Source organism: Phalangium opilio, unplaced genomic scaffold (genome assembly GCF_054372755.1).
Source record: "Phalangium opilio isolate 3A_F unplaced genomic scaffold, DU_Popi_V2 ptg000042l_1, whole genome shotgun sequence".
NCBI lineage: Eukaryota > Metazoa > Arthropoda > Arachnida > Opiliones > Phalangiidae > Phalangium > Phalangium opilio.
In genome coordinates, this window is record NW_028324166.1 from 5801346 (window position 1) to 5823924 (window position 22579).

The 22579-nt window shown below is 37.3% G+C and overlaps 2 protein-coding genes across 2 annotated transcripts in view; one reads left to right on the top strand and one right to left on the bottom strand.

Annotated features, from left to right (window-relative positions):
* The window catches only part of LOC149678664 (insulin-like), a 118938-nt gene extending 107371 nt beyond the window's left edge, over nucleotides 1-11567 (top strand). The window contains exon 3 of the mRNA XM_089836604.1: nucleotides 11348-11567. Coding sequence (XP_089692730.1) covers nucleotides 11348-11460 — 113 coding nt within the window. The 3' untranslated portion in view covers nucleotides 11461-11567. The remainder of the gene's footprint in view (nucleotides 1-11347) is intronic.
* On the bottom strand, nucleotides 11563-21912 carry LOC149678665 (ATP-binding cassette sub-family C member 1-like). Its single transcript, XM_089835919.1, has 20 exons — nucleotides 21663-21912; nucleotides 21389-21502; nucleotides 21188-21325; nucleotides 20992-21123; nucleotides 20545-20603; nucleotides 20180-20479; nucleotides 19896-20070; nucleotides 19581-19835; nucleotides 18822-19025; nucleotides 18447-18593; nucleotides 16849-16939; nucleotides 16193-16560; nucleotides 15872-16039; nucleotides 15401-15576; nucleotides 15175-15280; nucleotides 14588-15112; nucleotides 13813-14012; nucleotides 13469-13595; nucleotides 12383-13152; nucleotides 11563-12305 (listed from the first exon to the last, which is right to left on the bottom strand). Exons 3-20 carry the CDS (start codon nucleotides 21203-21205, stop codon nucleotides 12194-12196), a joined length of 3933 nt encoding a protein of 1310 aa, XP_089692045.1. The 5' UTR covers nucleotides 21206-21325; nucleotides 21389-21502; nucleotides 21663-21912; the 3' UTR covers nucleotides 11563-12193.
* Nucleotides 21913-22579: the final 667 nt, after the last annotated feature.

A 22579-nucleotide genomic window follows, 5' to 3' on the forward strand; every position in this document is an offset into this window, starting at 1 on the left:
ATTATTATTTAATTTCCATGTTTAATTTCAAACGGTGTTTTAAAGGTTTTTATTACCGAATTTACACCTTAAATTGTCCGGAAAACTCAAGGTGACGAAACTCAATTTCGGGTGTTTTTAATTTGTAAAAAAGTGTTTTCTTGAATTACACTCTTTTGAAACTTCCATTTCGCTAAATATTAATTGTCCACAAAACTATTTCATATTAATATTAATAATAATCATAAATCAGTGAAAAAATGCGAAATTGTTCTCTCGCCTCTCTTGCCGCTCTCGCGTTATTGTATGAGACAGTTTAACTATAAATAGAAATAAAAAATTTACAGAATTGTGCTAAAAATACCAGTTTATAAAATTTAAAGTCTGAGATCTACCCTTTTAACACCCTTTTTGAGAAAAAGGAGTAATTCTAGATACATTTTACACCTATATTAACTTAGCGTTTTTGTCGTAGATAATGGTCACCTTTAAAATACCAATATAACACCGTTTTTGTTATTCATGTGAAAATGTTAGGTGTTATATAGGTGTATTTAAAAAGTACACCATTTTCACTCCAAAGAAACACTCAATTTTTTTTGTGTGTATTTTAAAAACACCATTAGCTTAACCCAATGGTGTAGAAATGGGTTTATAAAACATAATTCTTTAAAAGGTGTGCAAATGATACCTTAATTATATAAAATAACCCCATCGAATACCCCATTAAATGGTGGTCATATGGCATAGAATTAGTGCGATATTTTTTAAACACCATTCGCTTAAATAAACGGTGTGAAAAAGGGTTGAAAAAGCCTCATTCATTAAAAGGCGCACAAATGATACCTAAACGATGTAATATAACACCTTTGCAAGGCCAATATAAAAGGTGTAGAAATAATGTGAATATAGAGTTATGTTTCGAACACCATTGGCTTAAATAGAAGGTGTAAAAAAGGGCTGAAAAAACCTCATCCTCGAAAAGGTGCGCAATTGATATAAAATAACACCTTCGCAGGCCCATAAAAAAGATGTTGAAATGATGTGAAAATGGAGTTATGCACTCTAAATTAAGGTACCTGAATAGTGTTCTAGTGGTGTAAAATTTATTCTGCACTATTTGTACACCTTAACAAGGCGGTGAAATGGTATGAAAATAGTGTGATATTTTATTAACACCATTAGCGAAAATGAATGGTGCAAAAAAGGGTTCAAAAAAAATCATTCGATAAAAGGTGCTCAAATTATACCTAAATGGATTAAAATAACACCTTCGATTATACCATTAAATGGTCTTAAAATAATACGAAAATGGAGCTAATTTTTAAAAAAACTTACACCATTGCAAACCCCTATTTACCCCATTTTAAGTCCTTAATTACCCCATTCCAAGTCTATATTTACCCCATTTCAAGCTCCCATTTACACCATTGCAAACCCCTATTTACTTCATTTCAAGTCCATATTTACCCCATTTCAAGTCTATATTTACCCCATTTGAAGTCCATATTAACCCCATTTCAACTCTATATTTACCGCATTTAAAGTCCCTATTCACCCCATTTCAAGTCTATATTTACCCCATTTCAAGTCTATATTTACCCCATTTCAAGTCTATATTTACCCCATTTCAAGTCTATATTTACCCCATTTCTAGCCCTATTTACACTATTGCAAAACCCCTATTTACCTCATTTCAAGTCCTTATTTACCCCATTTCAAGTCTATATTTACCCCATTTTAAGTCCATATTCACCCCATTTCAACTCTATATTTACCGCATTTAAAGTCCCTATTCACCCCATTTCAAGTCCCTATTCACCCCATTTCAAGTCTATATTTACCCCATTTCAAGTCTATATTTACCCCATTTCAAGTCTATATTTACCCCATTTCAAGTCTATATTTACCCCATTTCAAGTCTATATTTACCCCATTTCAAGTCTATATTTACCCCATTTCTAGCCCTACACTCTAAGAAATTGGAGTGTGATTTAACACATTTATAAGTACTTTATATGGGTCCAAATTTGACACCGTTACAGGTGTACATTTACACCCCTGAAGGGATTTAATCACACTTACACTCTAAAAAAATGGGGTGTGATTTAACACCTTTAAAAGTCGTTTATATGGGTCCAAATTTGACACCGTTACAGGTGTTCATTTACACCCCTGAAAGGGTTTAATAACACTTATTTGAGCAATTGGTGGCAAAGATAAGTATAATATTGTGCAACAGGGGTGCAGTTTAACACCTTTTTAACTCTTATATCGCACTGAAAGTGAATTTTTACTCTCATATTAGTGTTGTGCAACTCCTTAAAGGGTGCGGCATAGCACCTTTCAGAGTGTCGCTTCACACCTTTAAGAGTGTCGCGTAACACCTTTAAGAGTGGGAGATTATTTGGTAGGATAGTAGTAGAAATTCTGGTACTTTTCCTAGACTTAAGAGCAAAACCGATGACGTAAAAAACACTATAGTAGCTACATTTTGACCACTCATGAGGCATAACTCAAATATCGAGTATGATTTTCCTGTTTAATTAAATTTTGATTATCCACCATTCCGCAGTATTATTAGCAATCAATGCTATATTCATAGCAGGGTTCTTCCTTGAGAGAACTTCATCACCTATAGGGAGGAAAGTTCTCACATGCAGAACTATACCTCTTTAAGCGAGGGTTGTTGCGTGTAAAGTCATTTTTACGGGTTTATAAAATTCTGAAAAAGGCAGAAAGTTTTCAATTCGTACAAATGCATAGGGTATTAAATTAGTTTTGGAGGCTATAATATTCAAGCAGTAGATATAGACGTTCTTGTTAAATTTAATAATCTCTTTTCACTAAGAGTTTTTCGAGCACCAGAAACTCGTTTAATCTAATTTGCACTACAGATTTTACAAAAACAAATCCATTTAGTACTCTAATTTTTCTCAAAATAATGATAAAACATGTCACAAAAGCAAGTGCCCCACTTTGGCTTCTCAAGCTGGCCCTACTGTGAGGCCAGTATCTAACCTAGTCTCGTTTTTTAAAGAGTATCGCTTAACACCTGTAAGAGTGTCGCCTAACACGTTTAGCATAGTTTTATGAAGGTACAACACCGCCAGATTACCAATTTCTTTGTTAATTTTATTTAAAGGATAAAACTGTTTTCTTTCATGAAAATCATCTTTAAAAAAGGTTTAACACGTACGTTTTTCAATAATTCTTTACCGTTTGTATTGACTTTAAAGTGTTAGTGCCACGTTTTTTGAAAAGTGGCTAATTTTCGTTTTAAAACATCAATTGGGTTATAATAACAGTAGATCCAAGGTACAAAGTCTTATAGAAATTTATTCATTTTGTAATATGAAAAACAAAATTGATATTTCATATACCTCATTTAAACGGAATTATAAATATACCCCTGGTGACGTCATAAGAGGTTGACCAGCGCGAGACAGATTTCATTACGAGAGCTAAGCCTAGTTTTTCAACATCGTGCGCGCGTTAAATTCGATCACTTTGAAAGCACCACCTATCAATAAAAAAAATAGGACTTGCGGAGTCGCGCGTGCCCGTGCTCACGCGCGCTCGAATCGTGACGTCAACAGGGGTATAAGGAGTATTCAACTGTCATAATAGTTTGAAAAAATTCTGCGAGTAGGTTCCGAAAGCCGGGGTTTTAATAATATTTGGAAAATTATAATGCATTATATAAATAGATATTCTGAATCAGAAAGATTTGATCTTTCAGATGGGAATAAAACCTTTTAGTTTTAAAAATAGCGATTTTTGGTGACTCTAACACTTTAATATTAAAACATTAATGAAAAATAAATGAAAGACCTTATTTAAGAAACCCGCAGTATTATAACTTTTCATGTTTAATTTCGAACGGTGTTTAAATAGTGTTATTTTACACCGAATTTACACTTTAAATTGGCCCCTAAAAGCTCAAGGTAATAAAACACCCTTTAGGGTGTTTTTACGGTGTTTACACCGTAAAAACACCTTTTTAACACTTCCATTTCTTAGAGTGTATTTACACTATTGCAAAACCCCTATTTACCCCATTTCTAGTGCATATTTACCCCATTTCAAGCCCTATTTACACCATTGCAAAACCCCTATTTACCACTTTTCAAGTCCTTATTTACCCCATTTCAAGTCCTTATCTACCACATTTCTTGTCACTATTTGCCCATTTCAAACCCCTATTCACCCCTTTTACAGGAATCTTTATTGTCGTGTTCAGTGGGACTTCAAAACCTTTCCTATAGAGCTATCTCAGAAGCTTTTGTGTGACGTCACCCATGCTATTTGCCCATAGAACCAAAGTGGTACCAAACATGGCCGCCCACTGCCAAAGCTAAGCCCGTGACGTTTTACCTAGGCACTGACGACACAACTGAGATAGCTCTATTGTGTATATACACGTTGAAGGCTTTTCTATTATATCAAGCTCGAATTAACACGACTATGAGTTGATGCCGTTAAAATTATCCAAATGAACTCTCTTGGGTAACAACTAATGTAGTCAGATTGGTGTTAATAAAGAGCACATTTTACTTTTTAAACACGACCTTTCTTAGGTCTGTAAGCACAATTTTTAAAACTATACATATATTCAATGCATGATTTCAATTATTGCTCATTCGAAAATATTTCATGACATAAGAATTGTTATTTTTATGCTACAGATCGAGATTAATATAAGGTCATTGCATTATAAAAGCGGGCCTTTTCGAGAAAATGCTTTATTTCTTTAGGTCCTTGAACAATAACGCTATATTCATTAAGGTTTTTGAACAATAGGCATCTTCCTTTTCCAAATATTGCTCTTTTTATAGATCAGGTTAGGGTTAGGAAAGACATAGGTTAGTTTTGCTTAGGTGTCTTTGAGACCTACGGTTCCAAATGTAAGCATTTGACCTCTTGATAGTAAGCGTATGCATATATTCATAACCTATAAATGGAAAAAATTGAAAAACAATTTCAATAATAATAAACTTATTATCGGTGACAGCGTTTAACAAGTTGGGAAGCCAAAATAAACCTTTCCCAGTCGAGACGTGGGCTAACATTTTCAATAAATAAATTACTTTTTAAACAAAGGTCAATCAGCCAATGAGAAAAAGCGGAAATAAATATCACGCCAAGTGCATTTTTAAAGGTTAAACTGTCACTTCTTTTACTACATAACCACAATAATTCCTTCAAAGGACATAATATCTATCACTTAAATGTGTATTTAACATTCGGCTCACTCTAAGCCGTTAAGACCTCCTAAAAAATTACACGAAAGAAGGCCAATTTCGGTATCTTAATACATAGACCAAATCGTAACAAAACTTGTAGAAAGATACAATATAAAGACCCATATTATTTAGTGGAGTTTAAATTTACGTTTACACTATATATAAATGTAGTAAAGCTGAATCTCACCAAAAACATCTCTGTAAAAATATGCCAAGTTGTTTGGCCGTAAAAAGAAGTGAGATCTAAAATACGGCCAAGTTATTATCTCCAGGTGAACCAACATTTTATTCGACTTAAAACTTCTCAAGAATGTTTTTCTGACTTGGCCATTTGCATATCAAGGATTCGTTTAATTCCAGATATGGATCGAAATTAAAATATTAAATCAAATTGGTTAAATATTCTTGATAAGCCTTTGTGGTTAAACTTGTAATTTCCGTTATTAACCTTCACGGGTGCAAAGAAGAAGGATGCAAGTTTGGAATGCTAATGGCCAAGTCAGAAAAACATTCTTGAGAAGTTTTAAGTGGAATAAAATGTTGGTTCACCTGGAGATAATAACTTGGCCGTATTTTAGATCTCACTTCTTTTTACGGCCAAACAACTTGGCATATTTTTACAGAGATGTTTTTGGTGAGATTTCACTCCTTTTTGTACGTGCATGTTCTTGTAGATTTATAGAAGTAGGATTATGAAGTGAAATAAACATTTGTACTTTTAGATTTTTATTTGTTCTTTCCAAGAGTTTTACTTGGCTTTGCCTTTTTCAACTTTTTTGCATTCAACTTTCGTTTTTTTTCTCAGGCTGTGATAATTGTTAACCGTATTTCTATTCGAAGAACACAATATTGTGGCAAGTAACACTTTTAATCAACAGAATTGATTTAAGAAAAACTAAATGAATCAAAACACGCTTAGAACCATTTCAGACGAAATGAAAAGGAAATGAGTAAAAAATTTAATTACTAAAACATTATGTAAAAAACATAAATTTTGCAATAATACGAAAGAATCATATTAGTTAAAAATATTAATATTAAAAGACGAAAAAATTAAATTATAATGTCCTATAACGAGGGGATATAAATATAAAACCCCCATTTCAGGGGCTAACAGGGGAAAATTCCCGCTTTTGGGACTTTTTCCTTTCTTTGTATGCTAAGTCCTACTTGTATGCCAAATTTTATCATTACCGCAACACCGGAAGTGCCCTAGAGGTTTAGATGATGACTCTAATTTTAAACCCCCATTTCAGGGGCTAAAAGGGGGAAACTCCCGCTTTTGGGTCTTTTTCCTTTGCTTGTATGCTTAGTGGTACAAGTATGCCAAATTTCATCATTCTAGCACCACCGGAAATGCCCTAGAGGTTTAGATGATGACTCTAATTTTAAACCCCCATTTCAGGGGCTAAAAGGGGGAAACTCCCGCTTTTGGGACTTTTCCCTTTGCTTGTGTGCTTAGTGGTACAAGTATGCCAAATTTCCTCATTCTAGCACCACCGGAAATGCCCTAGAGGTTTAGATGATGACTCTAATTTTAAACCGCCATTTCAGGGGCTAAAAGGGGGAAACTCCCGCTTTTGGGACTTTTTCCTTTGCTTGTATGCTTAGTGGTACAAGTATGCCAAATTTCATCATTCTAGCACCACCGGAAATGCCCTAGAGGTTTAGATGATGACTCTAATTTTAAACCCCCATTTCAGGGGCTAAAAGGGGGAAACTCCCGCTTTTGGGACTTTTCCCTTTGCTTGTATGCTTAGTGGTACAAGTATGCCAAATTTCATCATTCTAGCACCACCGGAAATGCCCTAGAGGTTTTGATGATGTGTCAGTCAGTCAGTCAGTCTCATAATGTGTCATTTTCACATAGGATTATCACAGAAACCAAATGAGTTAGAAAGCTGGAAGTTGGAGGACTTCCTAGGATTAACACTGTGCCCTTGAGGTGCAAATATGAGTGGTGTACTATTCCCCAGTACCGAGTTAAGAGGGGGTCAAAATGAGGCTGAAATGTTTCGGGTAAAGGATTGCTGGTAGTGCACGACAACTTGGCGGGTGCACTGCCGTGCACCCAGATAGTGCACGACAACTTGGCGGGTGCAATGCCGTGCACCCAGATTAAAAAGTAAACACCAAATTTGAAATATTAATACCAAAAGATGTTCTTGGAATATTGAGATGAGACAGAGATTTATAGCTACACAACTACTAACAGAATCGTAATGCCGAAACATATTTAAAATATTTTCATTTAGAATTCTGTAAAAAGAAATTGATATCGTTTTGTAAGAGATCTTTTCATGCTACTGGCTTTATATTAACCTTGATACGCCTATAGTGTTCGATTCAGATGCAATCTTCATTACTCGTTCTATATTAACTTTGATATGCGTATAATGTTTCAATTCAGATGCAATCTTCATTACTCGTTCTATATAAACTCTCACTTGTGTCACTTCAAAGAGAGACGTTTATCTTATATAATTAAATAATTATAACTGATGTTATTTTAATCGTCAGTATTTTACATTAACTATAGTTAAGTCGATTTAAGAAACTTTATTCCTAAAATCATTTTAAACATAGCTATTTATAACGTTTGACTTCTAGCGAACACCTATTTCAGAAGTTTTGTAAATTTAGGGTATATAGGGCGATTGATTCACGTCAAAGAATAAGAAAATACGCAATTGCATGAACCTTTGGTGAAGTCCTGCCATTGGGAGGCTAGACGTTTCTCGAAACCCTAGCCGATCGCCGCGTAAATTTTAAGCCTAACGACGATGATGGAGTAGAAGCCAATGTTGCAGATTGGTGTCTATGTGCTATAGACGAAAGACCAGTAAATGGTGGTGTTAGAAGCCAATGTTGGAGATTGGTGTCTATGTGGTATACACAAAGGACTAGTGAGTGCATGGTGTTGTTGTTAGAAGCCAATAAATACTGAGGGTATTGAGTAAAAGAATTGGCTGTTAGTCAGCAGATGAAGGTGTAACGACTAGCTAACCATTGGCGTTAAATAAGCAATGAAGTAGAGTTTTCGGAATTTCTGTTTACCGCGAACCTGGTCCGGAAATTGCGAACACGTTTGCTCCGATTTGCCAACTGCGAACACGTTGACAGATACGTCCAGTGTAAAACCTCTCCGTGACGTCATCGTCACTCGGAGAGGTAAAAATGAGATATTTGCTTATGTCGTTTTTTAGAGGCACTATATTACGTTAGAAAATTTTTTGGGTACTCATTCTATGTTCAAACTTCATTACAGTGTGACATAATGCATAAGACTTAAATATTACAATTTGCTAATCGCTATATCAAGGTAAATTTCTTCGATTTGAAAATATTTCGTTCTTCTAAACTCTAAATTTTGCTTAATATTTTAAAAAATACATGGAATTATTGCTCATTTTACCAAACAACTCAATCTTCATTAGATAATCAGATTGTCGATGGTATAGAATCTTCTTGTTCCCGAGAATTTCTGTATTTCCATCGGGAACTTTCAATCATAATATACCGAATCCAAAATCCGCCAAATTGCGGGGTTTTTTACCCGAATTGTTATTGGCCGTAGTAAAATCAACTTGAAATGGGGTGAACAGGGGCATGAAATGGCTTAAACTGGGACTTGAATTAGACTAAATATTGGCTTGAAATGGTGTAAGTAGGGGTCTGAAACGGAGTAAATAAGGGTCTGAAACGGAGTAAATAAGGGTCTGAAACGGAGTAAATAAGGGTCTGAAACGGAGTAAATAAGGGTCTGAAACGGAGTAAATAAGGGTCTGAAACGGAGTAAATAGGGTCTGAAACGGAGTAAATAGGGGTCTGAAACGGAGTAAATAGGGGTTTGAAACGGAGTAAATAGGGGTTTGAAACGGAGTAAATAGGGGTTTGAAACGAAGTAAAAAGGGCTTTGAAATGGAGTAAAAGGGGCTTTGAAATGGAGTAAATAGGGCCTTGAAATGGAGTAAAAAGGGCTTTGAAATGGAGTAAATAGGGCCTTGAAATGGAGTAAATAGGGCCTTGAAATGGAGTAAATAGGGCTTTGAAATGGAGTAAAAAGGGCTTTGAAATGGAGTAAATAGGGCTTTGAAATGGAGTAAATAGGGCTTTGAAATGGAGTAAATAGGGCTTTGAAATGGAGTAAATAGGGCTTTGAAATGGAGTAAATAGGGCTTTGAAATGGATCAAATAGGGCTTTGAAATGGATCAAATAGGGCTTTGAAATGGATCAAATAGGGCTTTGAAATGGAGTAAATAGGGCTTTGAAATGGAGTAAATAGGGCTTTGAAATGGAGTAAATAGGGCTTTGAAATGGATCAATAGGGCTTTGCAATGGAGTAAATAGGGCTTTGAAATAGAGTAAATAGGGCTTTGAAATGAAATAAATAGGGCTTTAAAATAGGGTAAATAGGGTTTTGAAATGGAGTGAAAAGGGACTTAAAATGGTGTATTAATGGATTTGTTTTACACCTTAAACGTGGTGCTAAATATAGAAAAAATATTTAACACCTTTTTCACTTCATTTGGTATAGTAATGTGATATACGTGGCGTAACCTTGCCTACTTTTAACACCATTAAACTAAGTAGTAATATTAGAGACCAACAGATTTCCTAAAAAAGATGATAAAAAGCACAATAAATGGTGCATAAATGCCTAATATTTCCTTAATACTTGCAAATAATTTTTGTAAATGGCGTGAATTTATCATAAAGATGGTGTTGAAGTACACCATAAATGGTGTCGTTTTTGGCACCGCAAAAAACAGCATTTATGGTGTAAGAATGCACCATTATTTTTTACAGTGTATACTTTGCAGGCTCGTAACTCTGTATCTACTGGAGATACGGAGATGTCCTTTGACTCTGTTATAGTCCAATTTGCCCCCCATCTAACCATACTAAAAACGTAGAGATCTAGTAAACAGGAGCCGAGAAATTAGGGAATAAGGTGAAATTCTCTCTTCTTTACACAATTCACGAAACATTGTCGCGTCGGTAATGGTAGCAAGGTTACTGAACCGAATCACATACGCCATGTACATAGTTCCCTACTCATCATTACTCTGTTAGCGCTTCTGAACTATTTGCCTGCCAAGGCGCATGCGCTGGTGGGTTTTTGCTCCCCCACGTCAAGACAATCAAGGTTTGTGCCTATTTGATTGCTGAGGATTTTGTATACATTTAAAGAGTTAAAGAAATTCACCCTAGTACGGTGCGATACTTACCCATCTCTAGTTTCATGAGGGTAATTCCTTCGCCTGGGAAGAATCACGTTGCTTACCTAATTTATTAAGAGGATACCAAGTGTCATACTTCTTCCATTATCCCCTTCTGATATTATTTATTTGGATTCTTTTTTTTTTTACTTTTTTCATATAACTTATTTCAAAATGGCGTTTGAATAGACCAAAGAGTCCAATTAAAGAAGAGGATTTAGTACTTGTCTATAGACTGTATGGTTAGATAGTTAATTACAATAACGAGGAAAGATAATAGGCCCTAAAAATTATGGGAAACCGGCGGTGAATCAATAATTGTGAACAGTGTTTTTTATAATCGGCTCGCTAGTCGCGTAAAGCCACGTTCACACTTTACATGGGAAACCGATTCGAAGCGATTCAAAACGCGCCCAAAGTTAAGTGTGAACAAAACTGATACTCGAGAACCCAAATTACAAACGCGGTTTCTTGAATGTGCTTCGCGAACCAACTTATAGCGGCTTTGGAAGCTATTTTCCAGGGCCGGAAATAAGCGCGGGACAGTGGACATTGTCCAAAAACATTTTAAAATGACCCATAATTTTTTTTAAAAGCTAAGGGGGGGGGGTCACAGGACGGTTTGACCAATACATTTTCCCAAGTTTTGAGAGCTTGGCCATGGAGAAGCGACACTATTTTTGCACTGTACTTCAGTGGACAATGTCCTATAAATTTTTCATTCAAACAGGGGGTCAATGGACACTTGTCCTATAAGAATTGGAAGCTAGTTTCCAGTTTTCAGGGGTATTCTCGAAAGCTGTTACCTAATTATTTCTTTCCTAATACAATCTGGGTTTAACAATGCAGCAGGAAAATCATTTATGAAAATAGTTTAATTTACATCATTGTATGCCTAGATGGTCCAGCCGTCAAGAACAATGCCGGTCGTCGTTCTCGACGCTCCGTCGTTAGCGAATGCTGTCTTGATTATTGCAGTTATGGGACGTTGATATCATATTGCAATCGATGAGATATCTAATTATAGTAAACTTCATTGTCTCAAATACCGCACTAAGCGAAAAAAACTGTAGTGTTGTAATAATACTATGAGGGAAAATAAAATTAATTCGTAAATGAGGATGTTTTGACTTTTATAATGCTTTTATATTTTTGTGGATTGTTTTGAATTTGGTATGAGCAAAGATTTTTTACTTTCTTAATTTTTGAGTAAAATATGGTTGTTGTTTGAGATTACAAGTTGAATAAGTTTATGTAATTCTGATTTGAAATGTATGTGGGATTCGCCCAACATCCAATCAGAGAGCTAGTGTAATACACGTCAATTTCGTCGAATTCGCCAAATAAAAATACAGATTAGTACTAGTACTCCAGCGAGGCTGCGTCTTGATTCCAATTAGGTTATTTTCATTGATAATATGAGTTTATTATGTTCCATAAGTAAGACACTACCTATATTTCGTAATGCTAGAGACTTACTGAGAACTAGTTCGAGAACGACGCGAGAATTGACTTAATTCCATTTAGTCTGCGCTAAGCCTATGATAGCGCCTCACCAGGCGTCGCTTTACGAGAATCTATGACGTTTCACCTACGTCATATCAAGACAAGCTCTCAGTAACCTGTGACAAACTTATGGAACATCTTCTGAACTTATGCTCATAGTAACTCGAGTGGAACTATGTCTGGGTGGCTCTTGTAAATATTCATTAAAGAAATTAGTATTGGTTAACACTAAAGGTGGGTTAGAAGAGATTGGCATCTTTGGCTAATTCTTGGAAAAGTGATTTATCGTTCTTCAGTAGAGCTTGCGGAGAGTCAAATTCCACAATTCGCCCTTGATCAAAAACCATCACCCTATGAAAAGTAGGGGCAGAATAAGGCAATCACTTCGACGCAATTGTTTAGATTGTTTAAAGGATTGGTAAACTAACTTGTCATAATCCAAAATGGTGTTTATTCTATGCGCGATGGTGATGATTGTAGAATTGGCGAACTCCTTCCTAATTGTTTCCTGAATGAGATCGTCCGTGTCCATGTCGACCGAGGCCGTCGCTTCGTCCAAGATGAGGATCTTGGTGTTTCTCAACAAGGCACGAGCCAAACAGACCAACTGACGCTGCCCCACACTCAGGTTCTGTCCACCTTCGGCCACGGGGTGATCTAGTCCCTGATCAAGTGATGCCACGAAGGATTTCAGGTGCGATTGTTCCAAGACGGCCCACAGTCGCTGGTCGTCTTGCATCCCGAAGGGATCCAAGTTGAGTCTCAGAGTTCCCGAGAAGAGCACGGGCTCTTGAGGGATAATGGTCAACCGCGATCGCAAATCGAACAACCCCAATCCCTCCACCTCCACTCCGTCAACCACGATCTGACCCCGCACAGCCTCGATATGACGGAAAAGCGCCAGCGTCAGCGTCGACTTTCCCGCACCTGTTCGCCCCACCACGCCCACCTTCTCTCCAGCCGCGATCCTGACATTTATGTCCTTCAAAACTAAATCCAATCCTTCGCGGTATCTGGTGCTGTAGTCCCGGAATGTAATTTGTCCTTGTTGAGGCCAGTCAGCTGGTAGTTGAGATTCTGGTTTGTGCCACGCACCCTCTGACTCCAAATCGCAGTATTCGTAAACTCTTTCTATAGAAACGGTATTGGTTTCCAAACCCGTTGTTCCAGCGACGAAGGTTTTGACAAATTGTAGTATCTGTGTGAATCAGAGCAGGGTTTTTAGAACGATAGTAATTGTTCCAATAGAAGTTTGGTCATTTTTGAATCGACATTAATTACAACGCTCAGCGAATAAAATTACTATTGCATTTTTACGCCGTAGTGTATTTTTAAAGAGATCATCTAGCTGTATGGGTTCAGACGTAAATTAATCGTCTTTTACTTAATTTATCTATACGAAATTATCTCAGTTACAAGTTTGAAACAATTGGCCAGCAATTTCCATATGTATTTATTTTTATTGTTCAAAAAGTAATTGATTTAATAGCTTGGTCGAAATTCTCGGAACTTACATAATCAGCATTAGCCAAAATAAATCCCACGAAATTGGTTGGTAGAGATTCTTTGCTCAGAACGATGAAAAGTGCGGTGCAAAATAATAAGCAATTGCCCACAAGATTGTGACGTACTGTCAGCCATCTGGAAATAAGTATAATTTTAATCAGAAGAAAAATTATTTCTTTCAGTCCAACTAATCGGAAAACTGCAAGAAAAGGGAGTTGAAATTCAGCTTTGTAGGCCCGCTTGCAGTGTATGCTTTAATAACTGCTGTGAAACATAGCTTTTAAAGTTGTATTGTTAAGTGTTCGGTTAATTTGCAACACTAAATTGATTAAATATTGTAACTTAGAGATACCTTTGCGCCATGCTCATCATGTAATTAACGGCAGTGCATTCATCGATCAGTTTCAGGAAGTTTCCTTCAAAGCTCTTCCCTGCGTTGCACGCCCTGATGACAGTACTACCAGCCACTGATCCTCCAACGTGTGAAAACAGAAAGGAATTTCTCCAGCAAGATATTCGCTTTAATTGACGATTGTTCGCCATCAAGAAACGCTGTAAAAGACATTGAAAATTGCTCATAATAGTTTATTTTCTGCCAGAAGAACTTTCCAATACACCGGTGGCAAGCTCTCACTACATTTCTAAGCTTTTTGCCTTTGGTTTTATTGCTTGTTTTATATTTTGTGTTATTTTAAGCATCAATCTAGCTAAGCCTAATTTAACGTTAAACGTTCTCGTGCATCTTTACTCTCGGTGTAAGAGCAAAGATTATGGGGAACGACTCAGGTCCGGTGGGACGCTAGAAAATGGGGGACGAATACACGGAAAAATGGCGGACGGTCTTCCTGATTCGTCTGACGTAGACCGCCCACCATTTTTCCAAGTATGACTCCCCCATTTATAGCGTCCCACTAAACCTGAGTCGTTCCACAGTTAGCGTGCCGATTTCCCTCAGATTACACATCCTCCCCCGTCATCCTTCGTAAGAGCACGAGGTTCTGACCCAACAAGCCCCTTCCACATGTATAAAGGTCAACACGATTTTTCCGCACTCATTACAAATACTGACCACGACATTTTCTATATGAATAATTACTTTTAACAGCACACAAAAGTAGAGTTCCTACCTGAAGTAAAAAGTATCCAACAATAACAGTCAAGCAGGGAATTACATAAAATGGTAAGAAAATTGCATTTGCCAAACTGAAAAGAGTTGAAACAATCAATCCCATCAATGTTTGTCTTATCACAGGAGGTAGTTGCAGGTCGAGGGCGTCGATGTCTTGCGAGAAACGATTGAGTATTCTTCCAACAGGTGTCGTGTCGAAGAAGGACATGGGAGAGTGAGACACGCTATCTAGCATTTTTTCGTGTAGTACATTTGCAGCTCGTACAGGGCCAAATATGTTGATAATTACGCCCACAAATGAGCAAGAGGCTTGGCCCACACCTAGAACCATTGAGACGGCTATACGAGTTGTCCTTAAATGTGGGTTCGCCTTTATATCTTCTTTGGTATCCGTGCACCACAGGGTTAGCCAGTAGACTAACGACAAACCAAAGACGTTAAGCATGGTATACAAAAATACCAACAAAGCAAACCATACTATCCCAAAGGCTTTAAAATATTTTTTATATGCTGATAAAGATGTCTGCAAATACGAAAACCATTATTACGAGTGTGTTACTCCATCTCAGTTTTAAAAGTACATACATTTCCTTCTATGAGCGTCTCTTTCTTCACTAGTTTTGCCTCATTTTCGTCCGATACTTCACTTTTGGATGCCAGCTGAAATTGTTCCACTTCATCAATTATCTTACTACAGAAAAAATGCATTATGTACAAATTAACAGTAGGCTGTGTTAAATGACTAAAGACTTTTCCCAACGTTGGATTGCGTTCACAAAGGTGATAATTAGATTTAGAAAAAATAACTCACGATGGTCTAGCTTTATCGTCGTCATTCATGTGTTGTGCGAAATAATCTCTAGCCATTCCATGATGGCTCATGATTTCATCATACGTTCCCCTCTCGATGATTCGCCCTTTGTCCATGAAGACGATCTCATCCACTTCTCGTACAAAGCTCAAATTGTGCGTCACCAAAATTCTCGTCTGTAAAATTGGATGAGAATTTGTTGAGAAAGGAAAAATTAGCTATAGGCTCAACTTAGAAGAGTGTGCGATCAAGGGTAATATTAATAAGGTAATACGTGCTTTTTTACGTTGGGGGTTTTTGATAACAAGTTCTCCCGTCATTATCGAATTTGTCCGTGAATATAAATCAAATACAATATTGATAGGCCTGTGGCGTGTACTTGCAATCCTTTTTCTCGGGACTTTCAAGGCAGCCATTTTTAAAGATTACGAAGACCAGGCATCACCATCGTCAACGAAAGCATTTACTTACTTTGTTTTTAAGTAATCCATTTGGTCCGATGACTTCGTCGAAGAGATGTTTTGCCACGTGTGAATCAACCGCTCCCAATGGGTCATCCAAGAGATATACGTCGTCATTACGATAAATTGCCCTGGCCACGTTGACCCTTTGTTTTTGACCACCACTCAAGTTGAGACCCTGTAATGAATGGTATCGTAAATTCGAATGGGTCTAATGATTGCGGCCATTCGATAGTTCGAAAATAGTTTTTTCTATGGGTCTGTCGGAGAAACAAAACTGCCTAAACTTAAAATCAAAATTAATATTTTTTAATGTTTCATCAATACGTACTCTTTCTCCAATTTCTGTCTCGTCATCAGCGGGTAGCTGGTCGAGATCTGGTTGTAGGGCGCATGCGCGTATGACTTTGTTATATCTTTCTCGATCCATGTCGTCGATGAAAAGTATATTCTTCCTAAGTGAAGCATTCTGGATCCAGGGTTGTTGAGTGACGTATCCCACTCTCCCAGCCACTCTAACCTCCCCCTCAACCTTATCCATCTCGGAAACCAAAGCGGACAAGAGAGAAGACTTGCCACAACCTACTGGACCCACCAAGGCCACCAATGAGCCACGGGCCACCTTGAAGTTGATGTCTTTCAGAGACGATGTCGACTCATTCAGATTCCAATTAAATATTCCATTGTTAATTTCAATTGCTGAAAGTTTCATACTAATAAATTAATTCGTTTAACTGTTGGTCGAAATTGACCAGTTGCTCAGTAATGAGTGGAAATAATTTAAAACGACTTAAATCCTATTAAAAAAATTACTTTAAGGCTCAATGTTGTGTAGGGATGGAGATTGAACCTATTCAATTAAAATACATTGGTATTGGGCTCTCTTAAATGGTAAACTGGACAGGGGAAATCGAGATGCCCTCTGTAGAATTGCGAGATTCTCAAACTAATTATTGCCCTAGTTTTTATTTTCTCTTACTAACGTACCGTTCTGGGCGTCGCTATCCATTTGTTCCACGTAATTCTGGGTTTCTCCCCGATTTAACAAGTTTGCAATTCTTTTCACCGAGACACGCGTCTATAAAAAGTAATTTTGAGGATTGGTGTCTGTTTTCAAAATTTGAACAAAGAAAAGGTCAACAGAATAATTCTTCTAGTGAAAAAATATCTGATTGAGAAAGGCAAAATGTTTAAACGGTAAATGTTGATAAACGGTATCTACATTGTATTTTTAAAGCATCCAGTAGGATGCTTTAAAAATACAATGTAGATACGGTTTATCAATGACGCCAATTCAAATATGTTTTATATGGAAGCTCGACAACTGGGTGAAAGACATTTGGGTGACAACGGCTGGGTGTCCAATAATCGGGAGAGCGAGAATTTGGAGGATTGAAAATTGGGTGAAAAAAATGTGTTTTGTAAAACTACGTACTTCTTAAACACCATAAAATTTAGGTGGTCAAAATGTATTATGGTGTATTATGTTCTGTGAGTTAAGGTCAGGTTTGGGTTCAATTAGGTCGGGTTAGGTTCAGTTTGGTGATGTTAGGTTTGATTCAGTTTGGTCACGTTAGATTTGGATCAGTTTGGTCTCGAACTCGACAATTTTGGATCAGTTTGGTCTCGAACTCGATAAGTTTGGATCAGTTTGGTCACGATAGATTTGGATCAGTTTGGACACGATAGGTTTGGATCAGTTTGGTCACGATAGATTTGGATCAGTTTAGTCACGATAGATTTGGATCAGTTTGGTCATCTTAGGTTTGGATCAGTTTGTTCACGATAGGTTTGGATTAGTTTGGTCACGATAGGTTTGGATCAGTTTGGTCACGATGGGTTTGGATCAGTTTGGTCACGTTAGGTTTGGATCAGTTTGGTCACGATATGTTTGGATCAGGTTGGTCACGATAGGTTTGGATCAGGTTGGTCACGATAGGTTTGGACCAGGTTGGTCACGATAGGTTTGGATCAGTTTGATCACGTTAGGTTTGGATCAGTTTGGTCACGTTAGGTTTGGATCAGTTTGGTCACAATAGGTTTGGATCAGTTTGGTCAGGATAGGTTTGGATCAGTTTGGTCACGATAGGTTTGGATCAGTTTGGTCAGGATAGGTTTGGATCAGTTAAGTGCCGTTAGGTTTGGATCAGTTAGGTTGGGTTACGTTTGGTTCAGTTAGGGTTTCGTTTGGTTAGTTAGGTTTGGTTTGGATCAGTTGGGTTAAGTTAGGTTTTGTCTTTCACGAACATTTTATGGTTTAATTACCAACAAATTTAAAAGGATGAAATAAAATTTCTATTCGCCGAATTGACGCTCTGTGGGTTTCATTGCCACCCAATTGTCGCCCAAACAGTTTTAATTTTTCTCCATTGACGGACACCCAATTTAAATCACCAAATTACTGTGCTCCATTTGTTAGAAACCCAGTCATCGTCACCCTAATATCTTTCACCCTGTTGTCGTAGACCCGAGATGATCAATAAAATTATGAATAATAGTCAAAATTATAGCCTAAACATTTTTCATTCAAGCTAAACAGATATTTCATTTATAACTAAAACCTATCTGCTTGATCCCAACCTTACCATAACTAATGTGTTCATTACTTCCGGAAACGTAATCATTGAGATCATTAACATTCGTATCAACTGAAAGGACACGAAAGCTTTCCTCATGGTGAGAACGTTATCGTCGTCAATTAAGACATACATGGCGAAACATGGAGTACCAACCTGAAAATAAAAAAATACCTATAAGAATTTCAAAAGATCTAAATTAGAAATTAAACGTCTTAGAATTGAATTGCCTAAGAGAAGAAGAAACCGACCAAGGGATAACGTGGGCATGAAATGTCGAATAGTCAGACTGAACGCGATATTCCGCATTACCCCTGATTATGGTTCCTCATGCTCTTCTTTCGCATTCGTACCCAAATATAGTCTAGAATACGATTTTCTTACCAAAGCCGGTATGAGGCCAACTATGAAAAAGTTTAATGCTTGGAACAGCGATTGTTTCTTCAAAACTGTCACTTCTTTCTTCCTGAAATCAAGAATGATTCTTTGGAATGATTTCTCCCAGGCGTACAACTTCAAGACGCGAATTCCGTTCAGGATTTCACTCGTCATTTTGATCCTATCGTCTTTAATTTTCATTAGCTCGATCTAACAATGAAGAGAATTGGAAAGAAAACATGAGTGAAAGTTAAACATCAACCTAAAGCTAAACAAAATTCCGTCGATGCAGATATTGTAATATTTCTTCCGACAATTAGTGAAACATTGAGTTGCTAAGCATAAGTTCATAATATATGTTCATGGTTTGTCATTCGTTACTGAGAGCTTGTCATGAAGTGACATAGTTGAAGTGTCTTAGATTCTAGTGAAGCAGAGCTTTGTGAGGGGCTGTCAAACCTCAAACACTTAGTACAGACTAAATTGGAAGATGGATGTACTACGAAACCGAGTGTAGTCAATTCTCGCAACGTTCTCGAACTAGCTCTCAGTAAGTCTCTAGCATTACGAAATATGAGTAGTGTCATTCTTATTTACCATATCTTATAAAGTTATGCTATGAGCAATGCTTTATATTCTGGCCGGCGTTGACAAAGAAACTTTTCTGAAAGCTCTTATTCTCAGTACACATGGGAGTGAACTGTGTTTCCCCTTTAATAGTCTCTGTGATGAGGTCTATCGGTGTTTAAACTAAATAGCATTTACCTGCAATTTCTTGTATTTCATGGTGCTTAGATAGTAGAGTGGAACAAAAATAAGCATAGGTATGATGCCAGCAAAGGCGGAAAAGCCGAGCTCCTGATACATGAAAGTGAAGCACAGTATCAGTTGTACCGGCACTGACCACAAGAGGCTCAGTTGCGGCGATAGAACTTGGAATCTGTTCGTGTCAACGTACATCGTGTTAAGAATTTCCCCCATTGTCAAGTCACGTCGATCGCTACTCGTCAAGCGAAATATCTGTTTCGACGAATCTCATTAATGAACCTGCGTCCCACTATGACGATAACACTACCTTACTTTTTTGTACAGAACGTGCATGGTGGCGGATTTGAGTCTCAGTCCTAGTTTGGTGTGGAAAATAGCGCTGCCTTCTTGCAAAAGAGATTGGGCAACACCGGCTATACCGAAAAGGCAAGCGTAGAAAACACCTTTCCATAAAGGATCTTCGCTCAAAGAGTAATCAATAATGACACTAAAGGTAGAAATAAGTAAAATTGGTAAATCGGCCTACAACTAGTTCAATATATGGCCTAGCAAAAACTCCTGCAGCAGTTAGCAGCTTGCAAGCAGTTAGTATTTACCCTATCAGAAGAGGAGGGGCGAAGGACACTACGTCGCATAACAATTGTAAGACAACTCCAGCAATCAAGCAAGGTCCTATTGTTCTCAACAGAGGCCAAGTGATAGATCTGCTTGGAATTCTTCTGGTTCGTTCTTTTGAAATGCTTTTCATTTCCATTTCATCGCCTACAATATTGCTCTTGGCGTTGCATTTCCAGTGTTTTTCGAAAATGCGTGAGACCGTTAGCGCTTGTTCCGAGGAATTCAGATCGTACACATCCGATGGTTCGAGGGTTTTCTTCCAGCCTTTCCACAGGGCACTACAATTTAATTAAAGGCTACACAAGCTATATAAACTTTGTCAATTATGATCAACTAACTATACCTGGTAAGCCATGAATGTACCAAGCGTGAACAAAACGAAGCATTGGCCTCCTTTGATTTCTTAAAAGTTTAAAAAAATTATATTTTTGTAAAAAATAAAGAATTCTAAAATATTCACAAATTTTTATGTTAAACCATAAGTTTATAAGTGTTCCATAAGTGTGACACTACCTATACTTTGTAATGCTAGAGACTTACTGAGAGCTAGTTCGAGAACGACAAGCGAGAATTGACTACACACGGTTTTGCAGTACATCCATCTTCCTATTTAGTCTGTACTAAGCCTTTTACAGCGCCTCACCAGGCGTCGCTTTACAAGAATCTATGACGTTTCACCTACGTCACTTCTTGACAAGTTCTCACATTAACCAGCAACAAACTTATGGAACATATCTTACGAACTTATGATGAACGTATCAACGTATGATGGAATTTTTTAGAGAATTACCCATTTGCCTTCGATGGCATACGTGTGTTTCTCGTAGTAAGACGTGGTGTCAGACAGCGTGTGTAGTACGAGAGAACCCACCACAAATGCGTAAATTACTGACTCAATTATCACTCCGAAATAATCATCATTCTGGAATATTTCGTACATTTTTATGACGCCATTGCATCAAATGTAAAAAAAAGCTTTAACTAACTTGTAAATTGTATTTCATGACGGTGGATCTAAGTGTAATAGTTTTAGTTATGGTTAAAAGTAACCAATAGAGTGTCAGGATTCCCGACAACAGTGCGCCACTTGCAACGCCGTAAATAATCAAGTATAAAGCCAGGATCTGAAACATGGAAAGTCACTTTATTTGGTGAAATGTTGCGTAGACTTTAATAGGTTCCCTCACGTATGTTGCGAATTGAAGTACGACCGCTAAAATATCAACGACTTCAAGATTTCCATGGTAAATATGTTCTCCAAATTTAAAGACGTTAATTGAGGCGAGTAAAAAAACCAACAGCTGAAACGAAAAAACAAGTGGTACCAATTTTTAATGAAGCTTGGATTATAGCGAATTGCGAACGGCTTATCACTTTCAGTATTCCACTGTGGCACCGGGACTAAGAAAATTATTCAATAGTGGAAAAACATGTTTTCAAAAGGCTTAAGTTCAAGCTCACCGCTCAATAATTTCCGCAAAAAAAACGTGATATAATAATAATATAATATAATGTTTCAAATCCTCTGCCATCTTGAAACTAGCTCTCAGTATGTCTCAAGCATTACGAAGTATTTGTAGTGGCATACTTATGGAACATATCTTATAAACTTATGCTATTAGTGAAATATAAATTATGAACGACATTCTACAATTAATGCAAATTCTAAAAGGTCATTCTAAATAGGCCTTTTTTAAAAAAATATTCTAGGGTGGGTGTATGCCCCGTGATAAACGTTTTATGCAAAGGCCTATAAATGTTTTCAAATTCAACAAAACGACACATCATAAAATATGAAAAAGCAGTGCCAAGAACGCACACTCTGTTACGGTAGATGTTTAACGGCGGTAAGGGATAAACCCCTCCTACGAAACGTCAGGCCTCCGCTTATCCAATCATATTTACTCCTACACTAGCCTTCAATTTCGTAAAATCCTCCCTCATGTAGATGCATATGGGAGGAGCCGTCTGAAGCTCCGCCCCTTTTGCTGTTTCTCAATTTGTGTCGTTTAAAAGTACAAAAATACTTACGCCTTTCGTAATGGCTAAATGGGAACGACGAACGCTTCTCCATTGGGATTTGGCGACCAAAGATAATTCCAGTGGAAGAAATAACCACAGTACTGCGCATGGGACCCAGACTAAGATTGTTTTTTGGAAACATAACGTAAAATCCGGATTATTCGTGTACCAAGTAAAATTGGAGTCCTGTCAGAAATAAATACAAACTCCATAATTACTCATGACTCTGAATATTTTGTTTAGCTGCCCTTCCTTATCAAATATGTTATACCAGATGTAATTTTAGAAGCTGCAGGAATTGAGAACAGAGTAGTCTGGGCGCGCGTCAAAGTCGCCGACCCCCTTCCCCGGGACGG

Bases quoted from the DNA above. Each gene is read 5' to 3' on its own strand.
- LOC149678665 (XM_089835919.1), bottom strand. The intron at 20,480-20,544 runs GTATAGTTAGTT...ATTAAATTGTAG, and splicing joins GTACATTCATGGCTTACCAG to TGCCCTGTGGAAAGGCTGGA. The intron at 16,561-16,848 runs GTACGTTAGTAA...TGAAACTTTCAG, and splicing joins GGATAGCGACGCCCAGAACG to CAATTGAAATTAACAATGGA.